The sequence below is a fragment of the Amblyraja radiata genome, chromosome 23 (assembly GCF_010909765.2).
Source record: "Amblyraja radiata isolate CabotCenter1 chromosome 23, sAmbRad1.1.pri, whole genome shotgun sequence".
Lineage (NCBI taxonomy): Eukaryota > Metazoa > Chordata > Chondrichthyes > Rajiformes > Rajidae > Amblyraja > Amblyraja radiata.
The window spans coordinates 26226774-26253182 of NC_045978.1; the positions used below are offsets into that span (position 1 = coordinate 26226774).

At 43.4% G+C, this 26409-nt stretch overlaps 1 protein-coding gene and 1 long non-coding RNA gene across 2 annotated transcripts in view; one reads left to right on the top strand and one right to left on the bottom strand.

The window, feature by feature from the left end:
* Nucleotides 1-84, bottom strand: part of LOC116986393 — a 2583-nt gene extending 2499 nt beyond the window's left edge. The window contains exon 1 of the long non-coding RNA XR_004415465.1: nucleotides 1-84. This exon is cut by the window's left edge and continues 857 nt beyond it. This is a non-coding gene — a long non-coding RNA (uncharacterized LOC116986393).
* Nucleotides 85-408: 324 nt separating this feature from the next.
* Nucleotides 409-3779, top strand: mafb (MAF bZIP transcription factor B). Its single transcript, XM_033041874.1, has one exon. The coding sequence runs from the start codon at nucleotides 1138-1140 to the stop codon at nucleotides 2062-2064; it is 927 nt and encodes a 308-aa protein (XP_032897765.1). The 5' UTR covers nucleotides 409-1137; the 3' UTR covers nucleotides 2065-3779.
* The last annotated feature ends 22630 nt before the right edge of the window (nucleotides 3780-26409 follow it).

Sequence of the window (26409 nt, forward strand, 5' to 3'; positions counted from 1 at the left end):
TTGTGGATGGGGGATTGCTTTAAAACTGAGCTGGGGACGGGGACGGGAACGGGAAAGGGGTGGGTAAGAGGTGGAGGGTGTGTGTGTGTGTGTGTGGGGGGGGGGGGGGGGGGAGGGGAACCCGGGTTCACAGTAAATGGACTTCTGAGAGAGAGAGATGGGGGGGGGGGGAGAGAGCGAGAGAGAGAGCGAGAGAAAGAGAGAGAGAGAGAGAAGGGATCTGTTGTACATGAGCGGGTGGAGAGGAGAGGGGAGGGGAGGGGAGGGGAGAGAGGGAGGGAGGGGGGCGGGAGCAGGATGGCAGCTTCGAGCTGCCCAGCTGATTATCAGCTGATTGGCTCCAATTGTCAAAGTCTACTTGCCTTGTTTCTATCCTATTATGCTAATCCCGGCGTGCGGAGGAACTGATTGGCGAGGTGCAACGTGAGCCCTGCCTCCCGGCTGCTGACGGAGGCCGTGGGGGTATATACAGTAAAGAAGGAGATTTGCAATCTGTGCTAAAAGCTGTCTGATCAAAGGCAGATTGGCTGTGGGTGATTTTTTTTTTGTTAATATTTATATTAATTCTGTTCTCGCAGAGAGGCGGGCGAAGCAGCGGCAGGCAGTATCTCTGCTTTGCAAACGTAAGCTTTTTGCTTTTTCACTTTGTCTGCTTTGGGAGGGGAGGACTTGAAACTATTTTCATAAGACTCTGCACCGCTGGAGCACGTCCTCCCTCTTTTCCTCCCCTCCCTCAACCCTTGATTTTTTTTTCATGCCCCCCTCGTTTTTTAAGAGAAAGAAGCGATTTTTTTCTCGCCCCCTCTCTTCTCGTCTGTGGCAAGCTGTCAAGACAAGAGGCTTGTTTCTTAATGCCAGCCCGGCTGGTTTAAGAAGGATCGCAGCGCCGTGACAAGGACGCCACGCCGAGGCAAGAGCCGACTCCTTTCCTCTCCATGTACTGTGTCATTCAAAGAAGTTTTACTTGCTGAGAGGCTCCGAGGAAAGAAGGCGGTGGGGGGGAAGAAACCCGCTCTGAGAGAGAGAGCGAGCGAGAGAGCGAGATACTCTGAAGACTCACGCAGAGATAACATACACGGGGGAAAGGAAGGCAAGAGACTTTAAAGTATCAGGAACCTCCAGAACAGACTTAAAGCGATGACTACAGAGCTGGCCATTAATACAGAGTTGCCCACCAGCCCACTTGCCATGGAATATGTCAATGATTTTGACTTGATGAAATTCGACGTGAAGAAAGAGCCACTAGGGACCGATCGCACCGTGAGGCATTGTAACCGCTTACAGCCGGCAGGGTCTGTGTCCTCTACCCCCATCAGCACCCCTTGCAGCTCGGTGCCTTCTTCCCCGAGCTTCAGTCCCACCGAGCAGAAGACTCACCTGGAAGATCTGTACTGGATGGCGAACAGCTACCAACAGCTCAACCCGGAGGCTTTGAACTTCACCCCCGAGGACGCGGTGGAAGCCTTGATTGGCAACGCGCACGCCGTCCAGCAGCAACTGCAGGGCTTCGACAGCTACCGAGGCCACCACCACCACCACCACCACCACCACCACCAACAACAATTCCAAGGGGTCAACCCGGACGAGCTAGGCAACAGCAACGGGCACCATCAGCATCACAACCACCACCAACAGCACAGCTCTCCGGCTTCCTCCATCTCCTCCACTTCTCAGCAGATCCAAAGTTCCCCACATCACCAGGGCCTCTTGGCCGAGGACAGGTTCTCCGACGATCAGCTCGTCAGCATGTCGGTGCGGGAACTCAACAGGCACCTCCGAGGCTTCACCAAGGACGACGTGATCCGCCTGAAGCAAAAGAGGAGAACCTTGAAGAACAGGGGCTACGCTCAGTCGTGCAGGTACAAGCGTGTGCAGCAGAAACACCTGCTGGAGAACGAGAAGACCCAGCTCATCCAGCAGGTAGAACAACTCAAGCAAGAGGTTTCCAGGTTGATGAGAGAGCGAGACGCCTACAAAATCAAGTGTGAGAAACTCGCCACCACTGGCTTCAGAGAAGCTGTCTCCACCAGCGACAACCCGCCGTCTCCAGAGTTCTTCATGTGAGTCTGCAGTCGCCTGCCATCCTCCATCTATAACACCCCATCCATATGCCTGCTTGAGATTTGTTAGAGAGAGAGAGAGAGAGCGAAAGAGAGCGAGCGAGAGAGAGAGAGAGCGAGAGCGAACTATCAGCAACATAGCCCCATTCATATATTGCCTGTGTGGTTGTATAGAAAGAATTACAGAAAACTTGCATTTAAAACACACAAAAAATATTAATCCTGCATGCTGGACATGTACGGTAATAATTTCTATTTTGTACCAGTTTACTTTCCATTCGGCATGGCGTTTTATTTGAAAGAAGTTACTACGGGATAGTTGAACTATTTTACTGCTTATGCCGATCTCGGTTTTCAGCTGACGATTTTAACAGCTTGTAAATATTTGCAACAAGAACTTGTGTCCATATGCACTGATCCATTTCAGTACAGTTTTTTTTTAAAAAGAAAGGAGAAACAACCTTTTTTTTCGCGGGGCGAGGGGTGGAAAGGGAATGGGGAGGGGGGGATATGGAGGGCAAATTTCCGCTTCATCAGAAACCAACATTGTGTAATTTCAACGCCTCGAATTTTTTTTTTCTCCTGTTGTTTTGGTTACTTTTTTTTTCCTCTTGTGTTAGTTGTTGCAGAATTTAAAAGAAACGGACAGATGTGGAACATAAACCATGATTAGCAACAATCATTTTTGTTTAAAAAAATGCCATTAACGTGTTAATTTTACTTGGCGCCCTTGAAATGGGCGGCGATTGCTTCAGAATTTAGATTTGAGACTATGACACTCTCTGGTAAAATAGTTTGATTTCTTCGTTCTTTGAAATGTAAACTGTCACGCAGCAGAGAACTGTGTTTGTTTTATAAATGCGGTTTATTTCTTAAAATGCTTTCCAAACTGGGGAGGGGGGGTGGTGGAGGGGGTTGGAGAAAGTAATGAAGGTCAAGTTCTGTATGTTGTAAATTCAACGCTTGTTATTAAAATATCCAGTCACCGCAGTGAGAATGTTTTAGTTTTTTTTTAAATGTTGATTCAATTGAAATTGGAGCTTTTTTTTTCATCGCTGACAGTGTGGGAAAAATGTTCCTTTCACCAAGTTGTCCAATGCAGGTTTTCATGCAAAAAGCGATGCGATTAAAATGTACACTTTTTGTTTAGAGAGAAAAAAAAAATAACTGGACAGTATGAACCCTGGTCTGTCTTTGAACAAGACTAGTAAGCAATGGGTACTGACAACCTGACCAAATTCCAAACTCTGTAAACTCGCTTTCACGAGCGGGTGCAAACAGCTTTCCACCCGCGCGCGTCTGTGTGTATTTCATGCCTTAGAAAAAAAAATATATATAAATCATAATTTGACAAATTAATGTTAAATTATGGGGAGGCGTGACAACATTGTGCAGCTTAACTTTTTTTTTTTTTTACAAAAAAAGCCTTTTTTTCCGAAAAAGAAAGAAAACATTGTCTGTAGTGATTGAAGCAATCTTATTCAGATTAATTATACCAGACACACAAAATATTTATCTCATAAATTCTGAAGGGATCATAAAGGTATCGCTTATGGAAATGATAATGTCTTTTAATTATCTGTTCCAATTTGGATTATTGTAGTGTTATCCCCAAAAAAAAAAGAAATGGATTCTGTCTCTTCTCTTTGGTTCTGTGAAGACTGTTTCTTTTCTATTGTATGCTTATTAAAGTCATTCAAATGGCATTTATTTTGATGACATGCTTCTTTGATGTCGTTTATTCTCACCTTCACTTGATCCTTTGTTTTTAATTTGCTGAGTATTGGAAAATAAATTCAGGTGTGGGGGGAAAAGTCAAGAGGCACTGGGAGTGTGTGCTGCATAATACATAAGTTTAAATCCGTTTTGTTACTGTCACACACCCATTTGTGTTATCTATTACCATTATCACTCTGGGTGCCTCATCTTTAACATGCATTTGGCCCCAGAATTCATTCTGACAATATGCCAAGAATTTATATTTGAAACTCCACAGTAATAACAGATTTGTGTTTTTTTTTTTAATGTCACTGGAAAATCATTGCCTTTAATCTGTAACATATTAGATATGTTTACTGTTGTAAAACCAGTACTTAAGCTTAGAGTTCAAATTTTGATATTTTTATTTTTGTTCTCTGCATGTGTGAGCACAGTTACTGGATGGACATTATTTTGACGATTTTAAACCACTCTGTGAGCCAGTTATTAGATGCGAGCTTGGAAAAGCCTGAGAGGAATATTGTTTGTGGGAACTGCCAATGCATATTAATGTCCTTTCATGCATGCAGTGAATGAAACAGTGGGGCTAATTGAACAACAGTAATAAGAAAATAGAAAGAAAAGGTCGTGGTATGTTTAGCATGGTGTATTCTGTTTGAATACTGTGTGGCTGGAAAGTTTTATGGAGGTTGGAGTTCGTTTTTGGAGGAGGAGTTAATGTCATATCAGTAACCACTATGAATTTTAATTTTAATTTTGAAATGGACATTTCAAATGGTGGGAACAGTGACGAGGTTGCGAAGCTTACCCTCCAGTTAGTAGATTGCCAAGAAAGCACACTGCATTTAATGAAAATCCTGAACCGAAAAAAAAACCAGATAGGTGAATAATGTACAAAGTCGCAGTAGTGTTGCTTTTAAATGTGTTCTTGCCTTGTCCTTGTGTGGCCCTGTTTGCAGCAACTGTAAACTTCCAAGTATTTGGTACAGTCTCAAGGTTACGCCAAAGAGACCCGTGGTCCTCTCAACTGTGCAATGCTGTAAATTGGATGAAATTCATGTTGCAGGCAGGATTTCAACAGGATGCATTGATTGCAGCAGAAATTTGAGAGGCGGCAAATAGCTGATCTTTCAGAAAGTGATCATTTAAACCCAGTCTTTGGAATTTTCCTAAATACACATCTTGCTTTTCTGGATACGGGCAATGCACACAGTTTTCAGAAGAAGGTGCGCATCTCATAAAATAATTTTGCACAAACATTTAAGCTTGTAAAGTTGTACCCTAAAATTCAATGGCCCCCTCCAACATATTAAAAGCACAGATACACGCTCACCTCTATTTAAATAGAGCTATCACAACATTATCTTATAATAATTTCAGAACCCATTGACTGTCGTGATTGAAACAATCTTATTCAGATTAATTATACCAGACACATATACAAAATATATGTGGTACATAAACCGCAGGGCTGCATGAAGAAACGATCGTGAACAATATAGTGCAGAGTTGACAATTTGGGAGATTTCATCTTTTGGAATCTCTAACCAGTGGGTTTATTAAATGCTGTGATTTTTAGCAGCGTGCACTAGTTCTCCCAGCTAGTACTTTGGAACTAAATGTTCCCAGCTGTTTTAGGTTGAGTTTTCAGCAGCACTAGTGTCGGCTTGACTTGCTATAGCAGGCTGGTTGGTTACTAATGGTTGACACTGAAGGGTCAGGACATCTCTTCAGGAGTTGACGGTGTCAAATTACTGATCCGAGATACAGCAGAGATAACGTTTGGGCCTGACTTCAGCAAAGAAAGGGGTTTACTCTGGTGAAAAACATTCAGGGTTGACACAGTGAGCGAACCATAGAATGCACTGTCGGTGGCGGAGTCTCTTTATATCATTAGTAGAAGATTTTATATACATATAAAATATTGAACGCAGCAGAAATGTGGAAAAAGTCGAACATTTTCTGGGCCAAAATGTATTGTAATAGGAAGTGAAACAAATGAAAAGCAAGACTGAAATCAAAAAGCTACCACAAGAGAATAGCTGACGCTGCAGTAGTTAAGGCAATTTATACCAATGTACTGATAATTTGCCTTTAATAAAATTAACCATGCACAAATGCTATGATATTGAAAGAATTGTTTCTATTACAACAGTTTAAGGGAATCAATTATTTAAAAGTGAGGCCACCATTAATGTTGGTGAATTTATGATCCTCGTGTTTTTCGGAGATGTGGTATACAGTAAATGTTACTTTCCTATTTGGGAATAATGTAAGCTTTCCACCATTCCACTATTTCTATTTGACGACAATATCTGCAGGGCATCATGGAACGCGAATAATATTTTCCAATATTTTCATTTTAGTTTTGAATAAAAGAAACTAGCAGTAATATAGTGCTCACAATGCATTAAGATTTTTAATAAAATGATGATTATAATGGATGCAAAACCCAAGTTAAAAGCTAATGTTTGATTCAGTTATTGTGACCAATATAAAGATATGTCAGATAACATTTTTTACAAACTGAAGGAGCAATTGCTATTCACAATGCAAAAATAATTGCAGACCCCACAAAATGTGCGATGGGCAGGTTTAGCAGAATGTGATTTTTATTTTATCATTGCTGATCTGCCCCTTTTTGCCCATAGTGCGAGCACGGGTAAACTTCCCGCAGAGCCTTCGTCCAATCTGCGTTACCGTATGGCATCATACCTGCAACACCTTCCCAGCTTTTGAATCAGAACATCACCAAGAGTGATGCCAATGGAACACCGCGGAAATAATCCTCTCCATGTTTTGTAAACCCGCAGACTTGAAATTCCGTTTTATCGCGACGGGAGGTGATAATCGTTTGAGAGATTCACTTAAAAAGCTTTGGCCACTGCGTAACAGAAAATGTTCTGCGCGATAGTTCGCCGCGTATAGCGAACACAACAAATCGATACCCTACCTATACTAAAACAAAATGATCTTTCATACATTGATTCAATCCCATCCCCTGCATTCTTGACGGTTCTGGTAAAGAACAATATCTTCCGCGCTCTTCCGCTTTTGCTCATCCTCTTTGAAACAGCGGCGACACTATGCTCACAAACATTGGCTGGAACTTTTGTTTTTTTGTATGGGCAGTCGAAAACGGGATAGAGCAGGAACATCAATCATTCCTATCATCGAGAATGCAGTGTCTGCAAAGCAGATTCAGTAACTCTTAATTGGATAAATACTGGAAAAAAAGGAATAGTTTGTGGAGTAAATGTATTAACGAAAAAGACACGTCAAGTGTTGGTCTTAGTATCGTATTGCCTGTAGAATTTTTTAAAGTGGAAGGGATTTATTTGTTTTAGTTCGTCATGTTATTTATGCTAGTCACTGCTGCTGGTTAATATACGTAATGAGGTGCATGTGTGAGTGAATGCATGTGATTTTTTTTTTGTTGATAATGAGTGGGTCACGTGATTTGCTTGTCGCAGTAAGTGATGTGCTATTGCTCGGATCTACAGTGCAAACTGGCAATCTTGCTGCCTTTGGGAGTTAATGTGTAGAGCTTGCAGTAATTGCCATGCACATTCGTGTTGTAAGTGTTGAAATTCTCAGAATTTTGCACCACATCGAATCGCTTGCCCTATGGATGAGGAAAACTTCACATTCCATTAATTGCTACATCACAGCAAAATACCTGTCAATGTCATTCTAATCATTGGAGTTTTTTTTCTTCTGTAAAGAAGAGCTGAAGATGCTAGTTTGCAAAACAAAAAAACACAAAGTGCTGGAGTAGCTCAGTGGGTCAGGCAGCATCTCTGGAGAAAAGGAATAGGTAACGTTTCGGGTCGAGATCCTTCTTCAGATTGAGAGTCAGAGGAGAGGAAAAGGTACGGAACAAATCAGTGCCGGCACCGATGGCCAAAGAGTCGACAATGGTCCATCTCGGCGGAACATGAATAGGTGACGTTTCGGGTCAGGACCCTTCTTTGGGCTGTGGTGGGGGGAGGGGGGAGGGAGAAGAAAACTGGAACAGAGGTGGGGTCAGGACAAAGCCTGGCAAGTGATAGGTGGATACAGGTGAGAGGAGAAGGTAGGGTTTGATTGGAAGATGGTTTGACAAAGGCCAGAGATGAAAAGGCAAGAAGTGTGAGATAAAGATTAGGATAGAAGGGACGCAAATTGTGAAGCCAGAGGAAATAAATAAACTGTGCATGTTTAATATGCTTCATGAAGTTCAAATAACCTCAAACTCAATCCTTCATCCAGAAAGGAGGCGTTTGTTTGCTTGCTATGCCGCTACGCAATGCTACATTCATGTAAACTGATCTATTGTGCCAGACTTACACTTAGCCTTTATCAGAAAGCTAGTCATGTGGTAACACCCCGGATGACATTTTCTTTAATGCGCGAACAATTTGCTTTTTCACATTTGCCGCAGGAAAAGCACGAGGGGAAACAAATCTATTAATTTGATTGCATAATAAATCAGCCATTGCCACTGGTCTTTAATGGTTAGCATGTCACAAAGATAGTCAAACCAGTTGGGATGAATCTCCAGTATTAGATAACATGACCAATAATGAACAAAACTCTGCAGTTCCTTAAAAAATATATTCTTGCGATGTGGATATTGCTGGCAAGGCCAACGTTTATTTTTGATTCCCTCTTGGGATCACATCATCCCTAGTCAACAATCCGGTCAACCAGGGGAACCACGCTGCCCGAGGTCATCTGTCGCCGGCCCTGATTTGACTTGGTCTGTGCTTGCTTTGCCAATTCCATCCCCCCCCCCCCCCACATACACATCCCACAATCAGTCTGTAGAAGGGTCTCGACTCGAAACGTCACCTGTCCATTTCCCCCAGAGATGCTGCCTGCTGAGTTACTCCAGCGTTTTGTGTCCACCCAAAGTCTGATTGTCCATCTCTAATTGCCCTTGTGAAGCAACGTGTCAGCTGATGTCCAGATCCCATAAACTGGGTATTTGGAAAGGGAGATTACAACAGTTGGATATCTAAATTCTGACCAACCCATGTGCAACCTGCAAACACACAAATTCTGACCAACCCACGTGCAACCTGCAAACACACATATTCTGACCAACCCACGTGCAACCTGCAAACACACATATTCTGACCAACCCACGTGCAACCTGCAAACACACATATTCTGACCAACCCATGTGCATCCTGCAAACACACATATTCTGATCAACCCACGTGCAACCTGCAAACACACATATTCTGACCAACCCACGTGCAACCTGCAAACACGCATATTTTAGCAGAAAGTTTTACGTTGAATATTTCTAAATTAAATGGAATTAATTAGAAGGGAAGGAAATGGCACGATAATTCTGCTATCTCACGGGTCCAGCGACCTGGCTTCATTCTTCATCGTCACCCACTCCTTCTATCCAGAGATACTGCCTGTCCCGCCGAGTTACTCCAGGATTTCGGGCCATATTCAATCTTGAGCAATTTGCGGAATCTGAATATTATTCCCATGGGTTTCCGCTGGGCACTTTTGTTCCTCCCAGATCTCCAAGTCATGCGGGTAGGTTAATTGACAGCTGTGAATTATCCCTTAGTGCGGGATTAAAATTGCAAAAAAAAAGAGTGGGTGGGTGTACGGGAGAGTCTAAATTGCCCGCCTACATGGAAATAAAGTGAGTGGAAATGGGATTGATCAAATTGCTCTCCCAAGAGACAGTACGGACCCAATGAACCAAACGACCTCTTTTCATGTTGTAATAAATACAGATGGTTCCCACCTAATCTCAAGGATACAATATACTGTGAGTTTATAGATATGCATTCATTTATTTCAATAAACATTTTGCTTGCATCCCTCCAAAATGGTCTTGTTAAAAATCCTGTACACCCACTTGCCTTTCTCTTCTGAAGAAGGGTCTTGACATGAAACATCATCTATCCACATCCTCCTGTGTTGCTGCCTGACCTGCTGAGTTACTCCAGCACTTTTTTTTTTTTGGTTTATCTTTCTTCTCCTGCTCTGTGCGTGAAAGCACGAGAAAAACACAGGGTCTCGACCTGAAATGCCACCTATTCCTTTTTATCCAGATATGCTGCCTGACCCGCTGAGTTAATCCAGCACTTTGTGTCTACCTACAGTGCTGATATAATTTCACCTTTGCACTTTGTGTACATGGCTGGTAAGAAAGGCCAATCTCCTCTAACTTTAATAAAAATCTTGCAGGTTTGCAACAGGCTATTTTTATCAGTAAAATGACAGGCCGCCTGGCAGTGAGCCAAAAAGTATGTTTAAAAAAAGTTGCTAAATGGTGGTTTAAAACAAAACTGGGCAGATATCCTTTTTGGCTGTTAAGGTGACATCAGAAACAAAGCACAGAGATTGCTTTTCAGATCTGAATAGATAACAGCATCTGAAATGTCAACACTGGAGGATTGTCTCCAATACTCTGGTCTATGCCACTGTCCTTATAAATCGTGATCACAAAGTTCAAACTAGTGTAGCTTGATGGTATGAGAGTTAGGTCATTCCACGGCCTTAGTGGAAGGTGTCAAGTGAAGGACGACATGGTCAGCCTCATCGCAGTTTCGTGCCGATCGCAGAAAATTGACGGTAATTTAGTGCTCATTGCCAAAGCCCCAGGCAAAAAGCATGGCCGCAGAGAAGCCTGTGTTTTGAAGTGAAGTACCATACTTCTGCAGAGGAGGGTGCTCTTCTGAGATAGCAGCTCAGCCATACAGTTGGGGAAGAATGGAAGAAAGTTTACTCTGCAACACAGGCACTCATCTTGCTTGGACCAGTGGTCTTTCATGTGGCTGGAGAGATAGACAATAGACAATAGACAATAGGTGCAGGAGTAGGCCCTTCGGCCCTTCGAGCCAGCACCGCCATTCAATGTGATCATGGCTGATCATCCCCAATCTGTACCCCGTTCCTGCCTTCTCCCCATATCCCCAGACTCCGCTATCTTTAAGAGCTCTATCTAGCTCTCTCTTGAAAGCATCCAGAGAACCGGCCTCCACCACCCTCTGAGGCAGAGAATTCCACAGATTCACAACTCTTTGTGAGAAAAAGTGTTTGCTCATCTCCGTTCTAAATGGCTTACCCCTTATTCTTAAACTGTGGCCCCTGGTTCTGGACTCCCCCAACATTGGGAACATGTTTCCTGCCTCTAGCATGTCCAAACCTTTAACAATCTTATATGTTCCAATAAGATATCCTCTCATCCTTCTAAACTCCAGAGTGTACAAGCCCAGCCGCTCCATTCTCTCAGCATATGACAGTCCCGCCATCACGGGAATTAACCTTGTAAACCTACGCTGCACTCCCTCAATAGCAAGAATGTCCTTCCTCAAATTGGGGGATCAAAACTGCACACAATAATCCAGGTGTGGTCTCACTAGGGCCCTGTACAACTGCAGAAAGACCTCTTATACTCTTGTTATAAAGGCCAACATGCCATTTGCTTTCTTCACTACCTGCTGTACCTGCATGCTTACTTTCATAGACTGATGAACATGGACTCCCCAGATCCCGTTGTACTTCCCCTTTTCCCAACTTGATGCCATTTAGATAGTAATCTGCCTTCCTGTTTTTGATACCAAAGTGGATGACCTCACATTTATCCCCATTAAACTTCATCTGCCATGCATCTGCCCACTCCCCCAACCTGTCCAAGTCACCCTGCATTCTCATAGCATCCCCCTCACAGTTCACACTGCCATCCAGCTTTATGTCATCTGCAAATTTGCTAATGTTACTTTGAATCCTTTCATCCACATCATTGATGATAGGTTTTTGTTTAATGACCTCTGGTGCTAACAACCACCTCGGCTACACGGACTGAATCAATAAAGTTTAAGGCATGGAGGCTCACACCTCTTGTGCTTCTCCCAAGCGCTCTCACCGTAAACACCTAAATTGCCCAAAGTATGGTGGGTGGCAGGAGAATGGATAGTGGAGGGGGAGGGAGGAGGTGTTGTGGGGAATATTTAGCATTTAAGGGAGATGTGCGAGGAAAAGGAAAGTGAGATGATTAGCATCGATGGGTGTTTGATGGCTAGAACGTATGCAATGGGACGAAGGGCCTGCTTCTGTGCTGCATGACTCAATGGCAAAACCACGGTGAGGAAAAACGTAATACCTAACTAGTCGAGTAACACATTGATTTAAAATAAATTACACTTTTTCCTTCAGATTCTACTGTGGTGTCGCTCTTTTTATTTTAACCCTCCAGAACATCTGAGCTCCTCCAAATCCTTTGCCTAGTCATCTCCGGAGCTGTTTGCTCGATTGTTAGCTAGCATCCATTCAGCTGCCAAGATCGTAAGCTTTGGAATCCATTACCCAACCCTATCCACCTCTGCATCTCTATTTAGGGCTCTCCTTAAAATATACTCCGACCAAGGTTCTGATCACCTGTCCCAATATATCTCCAAGAGACTGGCTGAATATCTCCAGGAGATTATCTCCAGGCTGCCAAATCTTATTTCCACAAGCTCCTGTGAAGCACCAAGGGACATTTTGAGAAGCTACACTAATACGACATTGTTGTTGTTGACTCATATAACCAGATTATTTTCAGCCTCCAGTACACTGGTACAGTTAATTAGAGTCATAGCGTCACACAGCACGGAAACGGGCCCTTCGGCTCCACTCGCCCATGCCGACCAAGATGCTCCATCTACACCAGTCCCACCTGCCCGAGTTTGACCCATATCCCTCTAAACCTTTCCTATCCTTGTACATCCAATTAATCTCAGGTTAGTAAACACGGATGCATTGTTTCATTAACAGGTGCATTTCATTAACCATTTGTCCGTCCTGTCTTTCATTCCACAAGATCACTTGAAAGTAAGCGTAATCTACCTTTTGATTTTATATCTTACGTTTACACAGATTCCCAATGAAATGCACAAGAAAGCAGCCACTGCGCTCCATGCCATAAGCCAGGTAAACATCTTTTCATTTGCTTTGGAACTGGGTAATTTGGTATTCCAGAAATAATTCTGGAATTTGCTTTTGTTTTTGTTAAAGGTTGCATTCTGTGTAGGGATGACAACGTGCAAAGGAAACGTTTCACTCGGGACAAAATGTATGCAGCTTCTTGTGTTGCCATTGCGTTGTGTTGCCACAGCAGTCTAACGCAAAAGAACTACTCTCACCAAATGAGCATCATCCAGTGTAAATTGAACGCGTTCGTACATTAAAAGGCAAAACAGATCAAACAGGCTAAATGGTGCTTCATTTTATTGTTAAAGGCCATGAGTGAAACTGATCGATACATACAAATGAACAGGGGAAGTGATCATTTGGCAGCATCCAATCTGCAAGCAGACACCAAAGAAAGTTTGATCAGAGGAAGGTTACTTGTGTTTCTTAGATTAGTTTATTGTCACATGTACTGAGGTACAGTGAAAAGCTTTTGTTGCAAGCTGATCAGTCAGCAGAAAGACTATACATGACTACAGTCAAGCCATCCACAATGTACAGATACATGATAAAGGGAATAAAGCTTAGTGCAAGATAAAGTCTAGTAAAGTCCGATCAAAGATAGTCTGAGGGTCTCCAATGAGGTCGATAGTAGCTCAGGCCTGCTCTCTAGTTATTGGTAGGATGGTTCAGTTTGATCAGAGGAAGGTTATTTGTATTTCTTAATTGAATACACCGTACTGTGCAGCTCCCAAGCATTTTGGTAAATTAGCAGATGGACAGTTAACATAGGAGCAGTTGTCTGGAAACATGGGAATCAGCATTTAATTTCCAAGAGATGGAGGAACAAGGAACTGCAGATGCTGCTTTACGAAAAACAAATGCAGTGCTGATGTAGTAGTTCAGCAGGTCAGGCAGCATCTCAGAAGTCACTGGAGTCTGAAGAAAGGTCTCCAGAGATGCTGCCTGACCTGCCGAGTTAATCCAGCACTTTGTGTCTTTGGTATAAACCAGCAGCAGCAGTTCTTTGTTTTTATCTCAGGGGAACATGGATAGGTGACGTTTCAGGTCGGGAACACTTCTTCAGACTAATTCTGAAAAAGGGTCCCCGCCCGAAACTATGCATGTTTTCCTGAGATGCTGCCTGACCCGCTGAGCTGCTCCAACATTGTGTGTCCTCTTCAGCATAATATCCAACCTTAGTTTTGGACACTTTTTGAAGTCGCAGATACCATTATGTGCCTGGACATAATCTCTTTTCACTTGATGCAGAATTGATTACAGTCATTAATAGTATGGCAAAGATAGACACAAAAGGCTGGAGTAGCTCAGCGGGACAGGCAGCATCTCTGGGGAGAAGGAATGGGTGATGTTTCGGGTTGAGACCCTTCTTCAGACGAGTTAGGGATAAGAGAAATGAGAGATATAGATGGTGATGTGGAGAGATAAGAACAATGAGTAAAAGATATGCAAAAAAGTAACGATGATAAGGGAAACAGGCCATTGTTAGCTGTTTGTTGGGTGGAAACAGGAAGCGAGCGTGACTTGGGTGGGGGAGGGATAGAGAGAGAGGGAATGCTGGGGCTACCTGAATTGAGAGAAATCATTGTTCATACGACTGGGTCGTAAGCTGCCCAAGCAAAACATGAACTTAATAGTATGGCATGCTTACATATGGAAAAGGCCTTAGGTTTGAGGCTTTTTTACTCATTCTTTCATGGGATCCGGGAACGACTGGCAAGGCGTGCATTTAATGCCCATCACTCGCTGCCCTTGAACGGAAAGGCTTGCCAGGCCATTTCAGAAGGTTTCCAGAAACGCATCCCGATCAGTACCGCTAATCAGGAAACATTGTTGCATTAGCAGTGGAACAGAGCTGGCTTCCTGATGGAGCAAAACAATCCAAGTCTGTCGAACAGGGAGCAGTTGGACCGACTCGGATTGTTTCCTCTGGGACACTGGAAGTTAAGGGGAGATCTGATAGAAGTATATAAAATTATGAGAGGCATAGATAGGGTAGACAGTCAGAACCTTTTTCGTCTGCATGGAAATATCAAATTAAAGAGGGCACAGCTTCAAGGTGAGAGGGGCAAAGTATAAAGGAGATATGCAGGTCAAGTTTTTTTTCCCAACAGAGGGTGGCAGGTGCCTGGAACGTGTTTCGGGGGTGGTGACGAAGGCAGAATATGATAGTGGACTTTAGATGTCTTTTGGATGGATACGTGGATGTGCAGGGAATAGAGAGGTATTCATTATGTAAAGGCAGATAAGGGTTGGTCTTGGCATTTTGTTAAACACAGACATTGTGGGCTGAAGGGCCTGTTCCAGTGCTGCACTGTTCTAAGTTCCATGTCCCCTCCTCTAGTAAAAATACAATATTCCACCATGTGTGAGTGCAGACAGTTGTAAGGACTTCCCAGAACACTGGTTCTGGACGTTAACACGTCATACCCTTCCTCCAAAATTCATTCCATTTAAGTCATTTTCTGCGTCTAGTATCCATGGTTCGACTTTCCCATTCTCGAATATCAAACTTAAATTCCCCAGAGGCTGCAGTGAGATCTGAACTCACAGCTTCACGTGGCCAGCCCTGTTCTCGAGTTGATTAATGTAGCAAATGTGCTCCTCTATTGTAGGTTTGGATTGTTGGTTATTGAATTATTGAATAGGTTTTGAAGCCAAACACGTGGTGGTGAGATCTCCATGTAGTATGGAGATTGGGAGGAACTATCAGCGTCCATTTTGTGAACAGTTACAGAAGTTGCTGAATCCGATTTGAAGCATATGATGCACACCAAAATGCCCAGGCAGAAGTGCTGGATACCGACTGGATCCTTCTGCAGGAAATGCAGTGGAAAACATCACAGTAAAATAAAACAGACAGCTCAAATGAAAAAGAATTCAGGCAATGCGAAGGCCACAAAATCTGCTATTCATAGTTTCTAATTTCCATTTCCCTTCTCACCGTAAAGAATAAAATGCAGCTGTCCGCATACAATTGAAAGCCAATGCTTGCTTAAATGCGGCGAGGAAAGTCGTCCTGAGCATTAATGATCAAATTGTTACTTTTTACCAGAAACTCCGACTCTCACGAATGGGTCTGAAGAAGGGTCTCGACCTGAAACGTCACCCATTCCTTCTCTCCAGAGATGCTGCCTGTCCCGCTGAGCTACTCCAGCTTTTTGTGTCTATATCTTGAATTAAAACCTGAATAAATTTCTGCAATCTACACATTTCTCAGTCACAACCAAATCCATCCAGCCGTCATTAATAGTAAATGTGGTTAAATATATCAGAAAAGGCAAAAGCAAACTGCACGAGGGGGCTCCGAGTTTTAACAATTCGAAGGCAATTGTCTTAATTTAGCTCCGTGTTCTTGGCTGCAAACCCAGCATTCTCTTCTTCTCTCCAGCTGATTCATTAAATATCCTGAATGCATCAGTGCTCCCTGTTAATAGTTCATTTTTTAGAAACTTGGGGAGATTGAGCAATGCAGGGTTTTGATAAGAGAAAAGAAACCCTTCGCCATCTAGAGCTCATTGAGTAAAGGTGGGTTATAGCCGGGGCGGTGCATGCATGCAGAAGTGGGTGGCAACAGAACACTTCTCCCTGCCACCCACTCTAATAAATCATTAACCATATTTAAGGATGTGCAGTTAAGCATGTTAGTGCATGGTCTTGTGCGTATTCTTAACCATAATCCTACTTTGACAATTAAAAACTATGCATAATGTCCTTGAGTCGCCATGGACTTACTTTTAGATGCGTCGAGAAAAACAGGCCCTTCGGCCTACCGAGTCTCTGCCGACCATCGATCACCCGTACACGCTAGTTTCCAGTTTATCCCATTTTCACATCCTACATGCTGCGGACAATTTACAGAATCGGAATGTGGGAGGAGACTGGAGCACCCGGAGAAAACCCACGTGGTCACAGGGAGAGCGTACAAACTCCGCACAGACGGCACCCATAGTCAGGATCGAACCCGGGTCTGTGGTGGTGTGAGGCAGCAGCCCGACCGCTGCGTCACTTCGCCATACTTTTGCTTTCTAATTGTGTTTTGGACTAATGCCTTGTTTTTTTTTTGCAGTCCTATTTATTTTTACTGTCTTGCAGAATTTCATGGTAATTTATGTATTATTTATGTGTCCGTACGTTTGTCGGTGTCTGTGATGCTGCTGAAAGCAAGATTTTCATTGCACCTGTATCTCACCGTACTTATGTGAAGGACAATAAACTCAACATGACTTGGCATGAATTTGCCCTTTCAAAAGCACCATGGCACAGCTACGAGATACAGTCCTGGCCTCCAATGCTGTCTGTGTGGAGTTTGCATGTTCTCCCTCTGAATGCTGGATTTCCTCACACATTCCAAAAACGTGCAGGTTGGTAGGATGATTGTCAATTGCCCTTTTTGTGTAGGTGAGTTTGCGTGTAGGTAAGTTTACATTCCAAAGATGTGCAGGTTTTTTTTTAATCAAAACATTTATTCAATTATTAAAAAAATAATATTTACACTACAATAAAACAAGCCAGAACCCACCACCATAATACAATACAAACATATATCCATAATAATCTATTATACAATTATGATACAAACCTTATTGAGGATACATTCTACACCCTGCGGAGCCCAGCGGTCCCGGAACTAAAGATGTGCAGGTTGGTAGGTTGACTGGCCAATGCCTAATTGACGTTTGTGCGTATAACAGTCCATGGGAATGAGGGGAGGAGAGATGAGTAGGAGAATGGGTTTGCTCTGAGAGCTGGCTTGGATTCAATGGGACCATATGACTGCCTTCTATATTGTAAGGAAATGTGAGACGTAAATTCCTGTTCGTGCCCCTCCCAGATTTTAAAGATGAATATCAGGCAATCGTGAAGTCTTTGATGAGATCTGGAATGAATCTGACTAAACCACATCAGTTTGGCTGAAGACCGCTGGGTTTTGACATATGTTTACACCATGTAACCTTGGTCCATATTATAAATGGCCCCGTTACATTTTTGTGGGGGCAGTCAGGGCCTCTACCCGCGTCCTTTGAATTCAGCTTGACATCGTCTGACCACCATTTTCATTGTGGAAAAGTGGATAACAATGTATTCATCATGACCTCAACTGAAATGGAAGACTTACGAAACCCGTCTTGCAGAAGAAAACATAAAGAGAATCGTCTAAATTAAAGGCTGAGAAATACAACATTTGACCCACCATGTTAATCACTTGGCCTGTTAGATTCATTCTCACCTCGTTATCCATCATCTTACAGGCTACGGCTCTTTTGAGCTCTACAGCAATGAAGACGTTTTTTTTAATGACAGGATCCTTAGGCTGAGATTAAAGCTTCTCAATTAGAATATTTCTTAATACGCATTAAAGGGGAAACGGGTGATATTTGGACCTGGAGATGTTTTGTCTATGAATTCATTTTGAGTCACTGAATCATGCAGCGTGGAATTGGTCCTTCAGCCCAACTTGTCCATGCTGACCAAGATGCCCCATCTAAGCTGGTCCTATTTGCCCGCTTTTGGACCATATCCCTCTAAACCTTTCCTATCCATCTACTTATCCAAGTGTCTTTGAAATGTTGTTATTGCACCTGCCTCAACTGCCTCCTCTGGCAGCTCATTCCATATGCCCACCAGCCACTGAGCGAAACACTGTCCCTCATGTTCCTATTGAAAGAAAAGCTTTTCACTGTACTTCTGTACACGTAACACTAACCTAAACAAAACTGTCCCTCTCACCTTAAACATATGTCCTTTGCTTCATGATTCCCCTACGCTGGATGAAAGACTCTATGCAATCACCTTATCTTTTCCCCTTATGATTTTATACACCTTTGTTAGATCACTCCTCAGCCTTTTGCACTTCTGATTTACCTGTTGATTATCTAGAAACAACCTACACCGTTGCCAAGTTCTTTGGGGTTTTCTGAGATGATGTGGGTGGGTATATATGAACATTGGCATTTACTGTTTCTATTCCATAATTGTTCAAAAGATACAGCATGAAAACAGGCCCTTCAGCCCACCGAGTCCATGCCAACCATCTATCGCCTATTCACACAAATACTATGCTATCCCACTTTTGCATCCACTGCCTGCACATTAAGGGCAATTTGCAGAAGGTCAAATAACCCATAAACACTCGTCTCCAGGAAGTGGGTGGAAACCGGGGCACTGGGAGGAATCCCATACGGTTGCAGGGAGAATGTGAAAACTCCATACAGACAGCACCCGAGGTCAGGATTGAACCCGGGTCTCTGGCTGCAGTGAGACAGCAGCTCTGCCAACAGCACCAGTGTGCCGCTGAGACGGGACTGATGAATGAACATTGTCACAGGCGGGCCATAACCTGAGTCTGTGACATTTCCCAGGCGAACAATCCCATCATTTCCACTTGCCTGCTCTTTCCCTACAGCCCAGCAAGTTGTTTCTCTCTCAAATGCCTGTACAACTCCCTTCCAAAGTTACAGAGTGACTCTGTTTCCATCACTCTGGCCGGCAGTAAATTCCAGATCATTATGATTTTGAATGAAAGAGCTGTGTCCTCTGCCCCGGGTTTTAAACCTCTGCCCCTTTGAACCATCCGATTAATGGGAACAGCTTCCCTTTATCTCTCTTATCTAATGGAACTTTCTGCTTGGTTTCCAAACCATTCAGCTGCTATTGATCAATTTGTCCAGTTGGCTGACCTGTTAATTTCTTTGTAAAGTCAGGGGGCATGTGTCGTACTTGCTGAGGTCCTAAACCTTGGTCTGCTCTGTTTGGTTTGTTAACGGCCCTGGGTATTATATTACAACTCACAGATACATGCATTACACTGTTGCACCAGTTTTTGATGGCTAAACTATAGGACAAAACAACTCCTCGCAGTAGGAAATTTAAATTTAAGTAATAGAAATAAATCTGGAATTTAAATAGGGAGCACTTTCACTGATGAAAACGAAGCAGTTAAATAGCAATTTTATTTTTTAAATATTCTATCTATATCACTGAAATACTATGGTGAAGGAAGCCTGGGCATTCGTTCCTGATTGAACCTGGATGCTTGGTTGATTCTGAACTAGCCTCTGAAATGGCCCAACATGTCTCTCAGTTCAGGGGCAATTAACGCAGGGCAATAAACGTTGGCCTTTCCAGCAACATATACAAATAAAAAGTAATTGTCCCCATGTGACACTTAGCTGTTAACATTCCATTATAACATATACAACAAAGTGCAAATGAACTAGTACTGGGCCCCTTCGAACACAGGTCTTCAAACTACAGAATCCTGTCCATCATTACTCACTGCGTCCTGCCACTGAAACCAACTTTGGATCCAATTTGCCACTCTTCTCTTATCTATTTTGCACAACTACCTGTTTCACTGAAACTCACGTTGGCCAAAAATAAGTTATTTGGACCTCAAGGCAGGAAATCTCCATTTCCTCCTTGAGGTCCATGTTAGAACGGAACATACAACATAGAACAAGACAGCACAGGAACAGGTTCTTCAGCCCACAATATTTGTAATGACTGTGATGCCAAAATGAACTAATTTCATCTGCCTGCACATTCCTCCATTCACTGCTTATCCATGTGCCTAACTAAAGGCCTCTTAGACATCACCATTGCATCTATCTCCAACACCACCCCTAACAGCACATTCCACACACACGCCATCCTCTGTGTAAAATGCAGGCCCTGCACATCTTCTTTAAACTTTGCACCTCTCACCTTAAAGTTATGCCTACTTGTCTACAATATATCCACTTTCAGAGAAAGGTTCTGACTGTCTAACTCATCTATGCATCTCATCATTTTATATACTTCTATTAGGTCTCCCTTCAACCTCTGGTGTTCCAGAGTAAACAATCCAAGTCTGTTCAACCTCTCCGTGTAGCTAATGCCACCCAATCCAGGCAATTCTGGTGAAACTTTTTTTACACCCTGACCAAATCCTTCACATTCCTCCTGCAATGGGGAAATCATAACTGCACACAATACTCCACATGCGGCCCAACCATAGACTTATAGGGCTGCATCATGACTTCCTGACTCTTATACACAATGCCCCACCAATGAAGACAGGCATATCATGTGCCTTTTTAACCTATCATCAAGCTGGAAAGTGCGCAGAGAAGATTTAAGAATATGTTGCCAGGACTTGACGACCTGAGCTATCAGGAAGGTTCGGGCAGGCTAGGACTTTATTCCTTGGAGTGCAGGAGGCTGAGGGGATATATTGTAGAGGTCTATAAAACCATGAGGGATATAGAACTGGTGAATGCACAGGGTATTTTTCCCAAGATCAAAATACACTTGATTTTCTCGGGGAATCACGAATGAGTGGCCATAGGTTTAAGGGGAGAGGGGAAAGATTTATTAGGAACCCTTGGTGCAGCTTTTTCATACAGAGGGTGGTGGATATATGGAACAAGCTGCCAGAGGAAGTAGTTGAGGCAGATACAATTAAAACATTTAAGAGATATTTGGACAGATACATGGACAGGAAAGGTGGAGATGGATTTGGGCCAAAGGCAGGCAAATAGGACTAGCTTAGATTAGGCATCTTGGTCAGTATGGACGAGTTGGGCCGAAGGGCCTGATTCTGTGCTGTATAACCCTATGACTATGATACTGAACAAATAATCAATTTCAGTATTGCTTGTTTGAGGGGAAGATATTTTTGAGGACACCAGTTCTTCTTAGACTGTCCTGTTCTTCAAAACAGTGCAATTGAATCTTTTATGTCAGCACAAATCCTTTAGGGCAGCACAGTGGCTCAGCGGTAGAGCTGCTGCCTTACAGCGCCAGAGACCACCCGGATTTGATCCTGACTATGGGTGCCATCTGTACGGAGTTTGTATGTTCCCCCTGTGACCCCGTGGGTTTTCCCTGGGTGCTCTGGTTTCCTCCCACACTCCAGAGGCATGCAGGTTTGTAGCTCAATTGGCTTTGGCAAGATTGTAAATTGTCCCTAAGGTGTAGGAGGATAGTGATGGTGTACATAGTGGTCGCTGGTCGGCACGGACTCGTTGGGCCGAAGGGGCTGTTTCCACTCTGTATCTCTAAAGTCTAAAGTTTTAAAGTCCACCCAAGGAGTGCTTAAACTTGCTTAAACTTACAAAATTCTTAAGGGGTTGGACAGGCTAGATGCAGGAAGATTGTTCCCGATGTTGGGGAAGTCCAGAACAAGGGGTCACAGTTTAAGGATAAGGGGGAAATCTTTTAGGACCGAGATGAGAAAAACATTTATCACACAGAGAGTGGTGAATCTCTGGAATTCTCTGCCACAGAAGGTAGTTGAGGCCACAGTTCATTGGCTATATTTAAGAGGGAGTTAGATGTGGCTAAAGGGATCAGGGGGTATGGAGAGAAGGCAGGTACAGGATACTGAGTTGGATGATCAGCCATGATCATATTGAATGGCGGTGCAGGATCGAAGGGCCGAATGGCCTACTCCTGCACCTATGTTTCTATGTTTCTATGTTTCACTTTAGCATCGTACCTCAATCTGCCTCAAAGGTCAACCCTTGCTGGGAGTAGCTGTGTTTCCGAAATTCAGTTCCAATATCTTGAATAGAATTAAGGTTTGAAAGTGGAGTAGAGAGTGCAGCTGTTATTAACATCATAGTAAACAGATCGTGCAGGCATTACGTCACCGCTGTTTGTGGGGACTCACCGTTTATAAATTGTTTTCTGGTTTTTGCAATATCGCAGAAGTGACTACACTTTGTAAATCGTCCACTGTTAAAGAGATTGTCAAAGAAGCTATTTAATTGCAAAATCTTTCCCTCATGATGTCATCCTGACTTTGTCAAGTTTAAAATAAAAGTTGCCTTGTTGAGTGGAAAGCACAACACAGGAAAATAAAGTTCATAATTCTCTGTGCAACTGTTACAATTTTAAACAGGGACAATGGGAGGTGTTTTGTTTAACATATTAAAAATGAACTCTCTGTTAAAATGGTCTCAACACCCACAAACACGACGCATGATTCAGTGACAAACAAGAATGCTTCGAGTTTCGATTGGGGGAAGATTCCAAGAAGCAGGATTGACATGGCTCAGAAATGTGCCATGCATTCTCTTAATGAATGCACCAAATGCTGGGAGCGTTTTGGAAGGCAGATGTTAAAGGTGAAGTTTTGGGGGGAATCTCAAGTGCGTCGGTTAGTGCTCTCTTAATGATCCCCAATGATATTTAAATTTTGAAGGAAGGGCTGGTTTAACATATCACATTACTGATGCTGGTCAGTAAATCATCTGAAATAGCAACCCGTGTCACTTTTCACCGAAGGGTGTGAAAGTACTTGGAGCAGTTGAGCCAACAGTCTCAAGTTTAAAGTTACACCCACTTTAGTTTTGTTTAGAGATACAGCAAGGAAACAGGCCCTTCAGCCGACCAAGTTCGGGCCCACCATTGATTACACTGGTTATATGTTATTCCACTTTGTTATCTGCTCCCTACATATTAGCGGCAATTTTTACAGAGGCTGATTAACGTGCAAACCTGCACGTCCTTGGGATGTGAGAGGATGTGAGAGGATGTGGAGAAAACCACGCGCTCACAGGGAGAACATGTATACTCAACACAGACAGCACCCGAGGTCGGAATCGAACCTGGCTCTCTGGCTTTGTGAGGCAGCAGCTCTACCAACGGTGCCACTGTGTAACGCATGCATCACTGTGCATAATAAGCCTTGCATGGTGCAATGATGCACCAGGCACCAATATGCTTGCACATTGCAAGCTGCCTATTTAATTAACATCAGTATTAGTTCAAGTTCAAGTTTACATATATTGTCACATGCACCAATTGGTACAGTGAAATTTGAGTCACCACGCAGCCATATGAATAAAAGAAAAGAACACAACACGATAGAATTTAACATAAACATCCCAGCACAGCAGAATCAGCGTTTTCTACTATGAGGGAAGGCAATAAAGTTCAGTCATCTTCCTCTTTGTTCACCCGTGGTCGGGGTCTCCCAAGCCCTCCGCAGTCGCTGCCACGGGCGGCCCGATGTTCAGGCCCTCTCGCCGGGATGATCGGTACTCCGACGTCGGAACGGAAGAACATACTCAGCGGCTAGGAGTTCCGAATCGGCCGCTTCTTATTATAGTCATTTTCACTAACTTGTGTTATAATTCAGCCCCAGTGCTAGGTTTTCAGCGGTTAGATGCAGTAAGTGGATAAGTAATCACAAGATCTGGACTAAACATCTGACGGAATGTGAATCAATCTTACATTAAAAAAACTGAGCAGAAAATTAGTACATTCATAAGTTCTAGGAGCAGAATTAGGCCATTCGTCCCATCAAGTCTGCTCCACTATTCAATCATGGCTGATCTATCTTTCCCTGTCAACCCCATTCTCCTGCCTTCTCTCCATAACCCCTGACACCCGTACTAATCAAGGATATGTCAATCTCCGCCTTAAAATATCCATTGACTTGGCCTCCACAGCCGTCGTGCAAATGAATTCCACAGATTCACCACCCTCTGACTCAAGAAATTCCTTCTCATCTCCTTTCTAAATGTTTGTCCCTTTATTCTGAAGCTATGGCCCCTCATCCTAGACTCGTCAAGCAGGTCCTCCTAAACTCCAGCGAGTACTGGCTCAGTGCCGTCAAATGCTCATCTTTCTAAATGTGAGTAGACTGGTTGAATACTGTCGTTTAAGGAAAACCTGCCTTGCTTCTCAGTCTGGATTATTCAAGATTCTGGTCTTACAATTGGCCTCTGGCATTGCCTAACACGCCACTCAGTTGCTTCAAAGTACTACCTCTGGCATAAGCAGAAAATGCAGTCAACATTCAGCAGATCAGGAAGCACCTGTGGAAAGAGAAGAAAGAGTTAATGGTTGAGGGTGAAGACCCTTTATCTGAACATGCTGTGGAAGTTGTGTAGTTGAAGCTATATAAAATAAATGTGGGTGGCACGGTGGTGCAGCGGTAGAATTGCTGCCTTACAGCACCAGAGAACCGTGTATGATCCTGACTATGCGTGCTGTCGGTATGGAGTTTGTAAAATTCTCCCTGTGACTGTGAGGAGCTCCAGTTTTCTCCCACACTCCAAAAACGTATATGTTTGCAGTTTAATAAGCTTCTGTAAATTGTACATTGTCCCTAGTGCTAATGTACAGGGTGATCACTGGTTGCCGTTGACTCGATGGGCTGAAGGGCCTATTTCCACACTGTTTCTCTAAAGTTTAAATGGGAGGACAAGCCTTCAACCTGAAATGTTAACTCTGTTTCTTTAGTTTAGTTTAGTTTAGAGCTACAGCGCGGAATCAGGCCCTTTGGCTCACCGAGTCCTTGCCGGTCAGCGATTCCCGCACACTAACACTATCCTACACACTAGGGGTAATTTACAATTTACAGAAGCCACAGTGTGGGGTGAGACTAGGGCACCTGGAGCAAATCCACACAGATCACGGGGAGAACGTAAAGCTTTGTACAGGCTGCACCCCTGGTCAGGGCCTAGTCCGGGTCTCTGGCGCTGTCAGGCAGCAATTCTACCAATACGCCACCATGCCGTTTCTCGTTCTACAGATGCTGCTTGACCTGCTGGGTTTTTCCAGCAAGTTCTGTTTTTAATTTCAGTTTTCCTGTGTCTACATTATTTTTGATTTCATGCTACCTCATGGCAATTTGGGATGAACAATAAATGTAAAATTGCACATGGTATATTCATAAATGAATATAAAATATGAAGTTCCATATAAGCATTATGTAATCAGGCATTATTCTGTTGCAAGTATACTACGCAATGTCCAATGAATTTTATTGATTTATTGCGTTGTTAAGGGTATGATCATTAACAAACAAAGCTGGAATTTAGTGTTTAAAAAAATGGCCTGATGTTGAACATCTCACTCACAACATCGGAGTTAACTGGAAAATCTCCTCCAGGCAGGCAGCGTGATGAAGATAATTATTTTTTTGATAATTTCTTCATGGGTCAAAGTGATCTTGTACTCAGGGGAATGAAGAGAAGTTGATTGATAATACAAGGAACTGCTGATGCTGGTTTACGAAACATGAACACAGAGTGCTGGAGTAACTCAGTGGCTCCGGCAACATCTCTGGGGGACATGGATAAGAGACTTTTGTGTCTGGACCTTTCTTCAGGCTGATTACTGTAAGGGAAATATGCTGGAATAGAGGTGGGCAGTTCAAACCCTGACAAGTTCAAAAGACATTTGGACTAGTACACGGATTGAAAAGGTTTAGAGAGACATGGGCCAAACACGGACTAGTGTAGATGGAGCGTCATGGTTGGCAGGTACCAGTTGGGATGAAGGGCCTGTTTCCATGCTGTATGACTCTAAGTGATGGGTAGATATAGGTATGGTGAGTTTGACTGGCAGAAGGGTAAACAGATATGAAAAGGAGACAAGGAGTGAAATGTAAATGCAGAGGGATGGATATGAGTGGTAGGGGACTGGGGGAATGGTAAATGGGGGTGGGGGGTTGGGGGGAGGGTGGGGTGGGGGGATAGTGGGAGAATTGGGGACATACCTGAGTGGGGCACAGGGAAGAGATGGGGGGGGGGGGAGGGGAGGCATGTAACTAAAGTTGGAGAATTCAATGTTCATACCATTGAGCTGTAAAATGCACAAGTGAAATATGAGGTGCTGCTCCTCCATTTGGCATGTGGCCTCACCCTGGCAACAGAAGAGGCCCAGGATCTAGGTCCAGACCTTAGACATTGCCGATCCC

Bases quoted from the DNA above. Each gene is read 5' to 3' on its own strand.
- mafb (XM_033041874.1), top strand. From the start codon at position 1,138: ATGACTACAGAGCTGGCCATTAATACAGAGTTGCCCACCAGCCCACTT.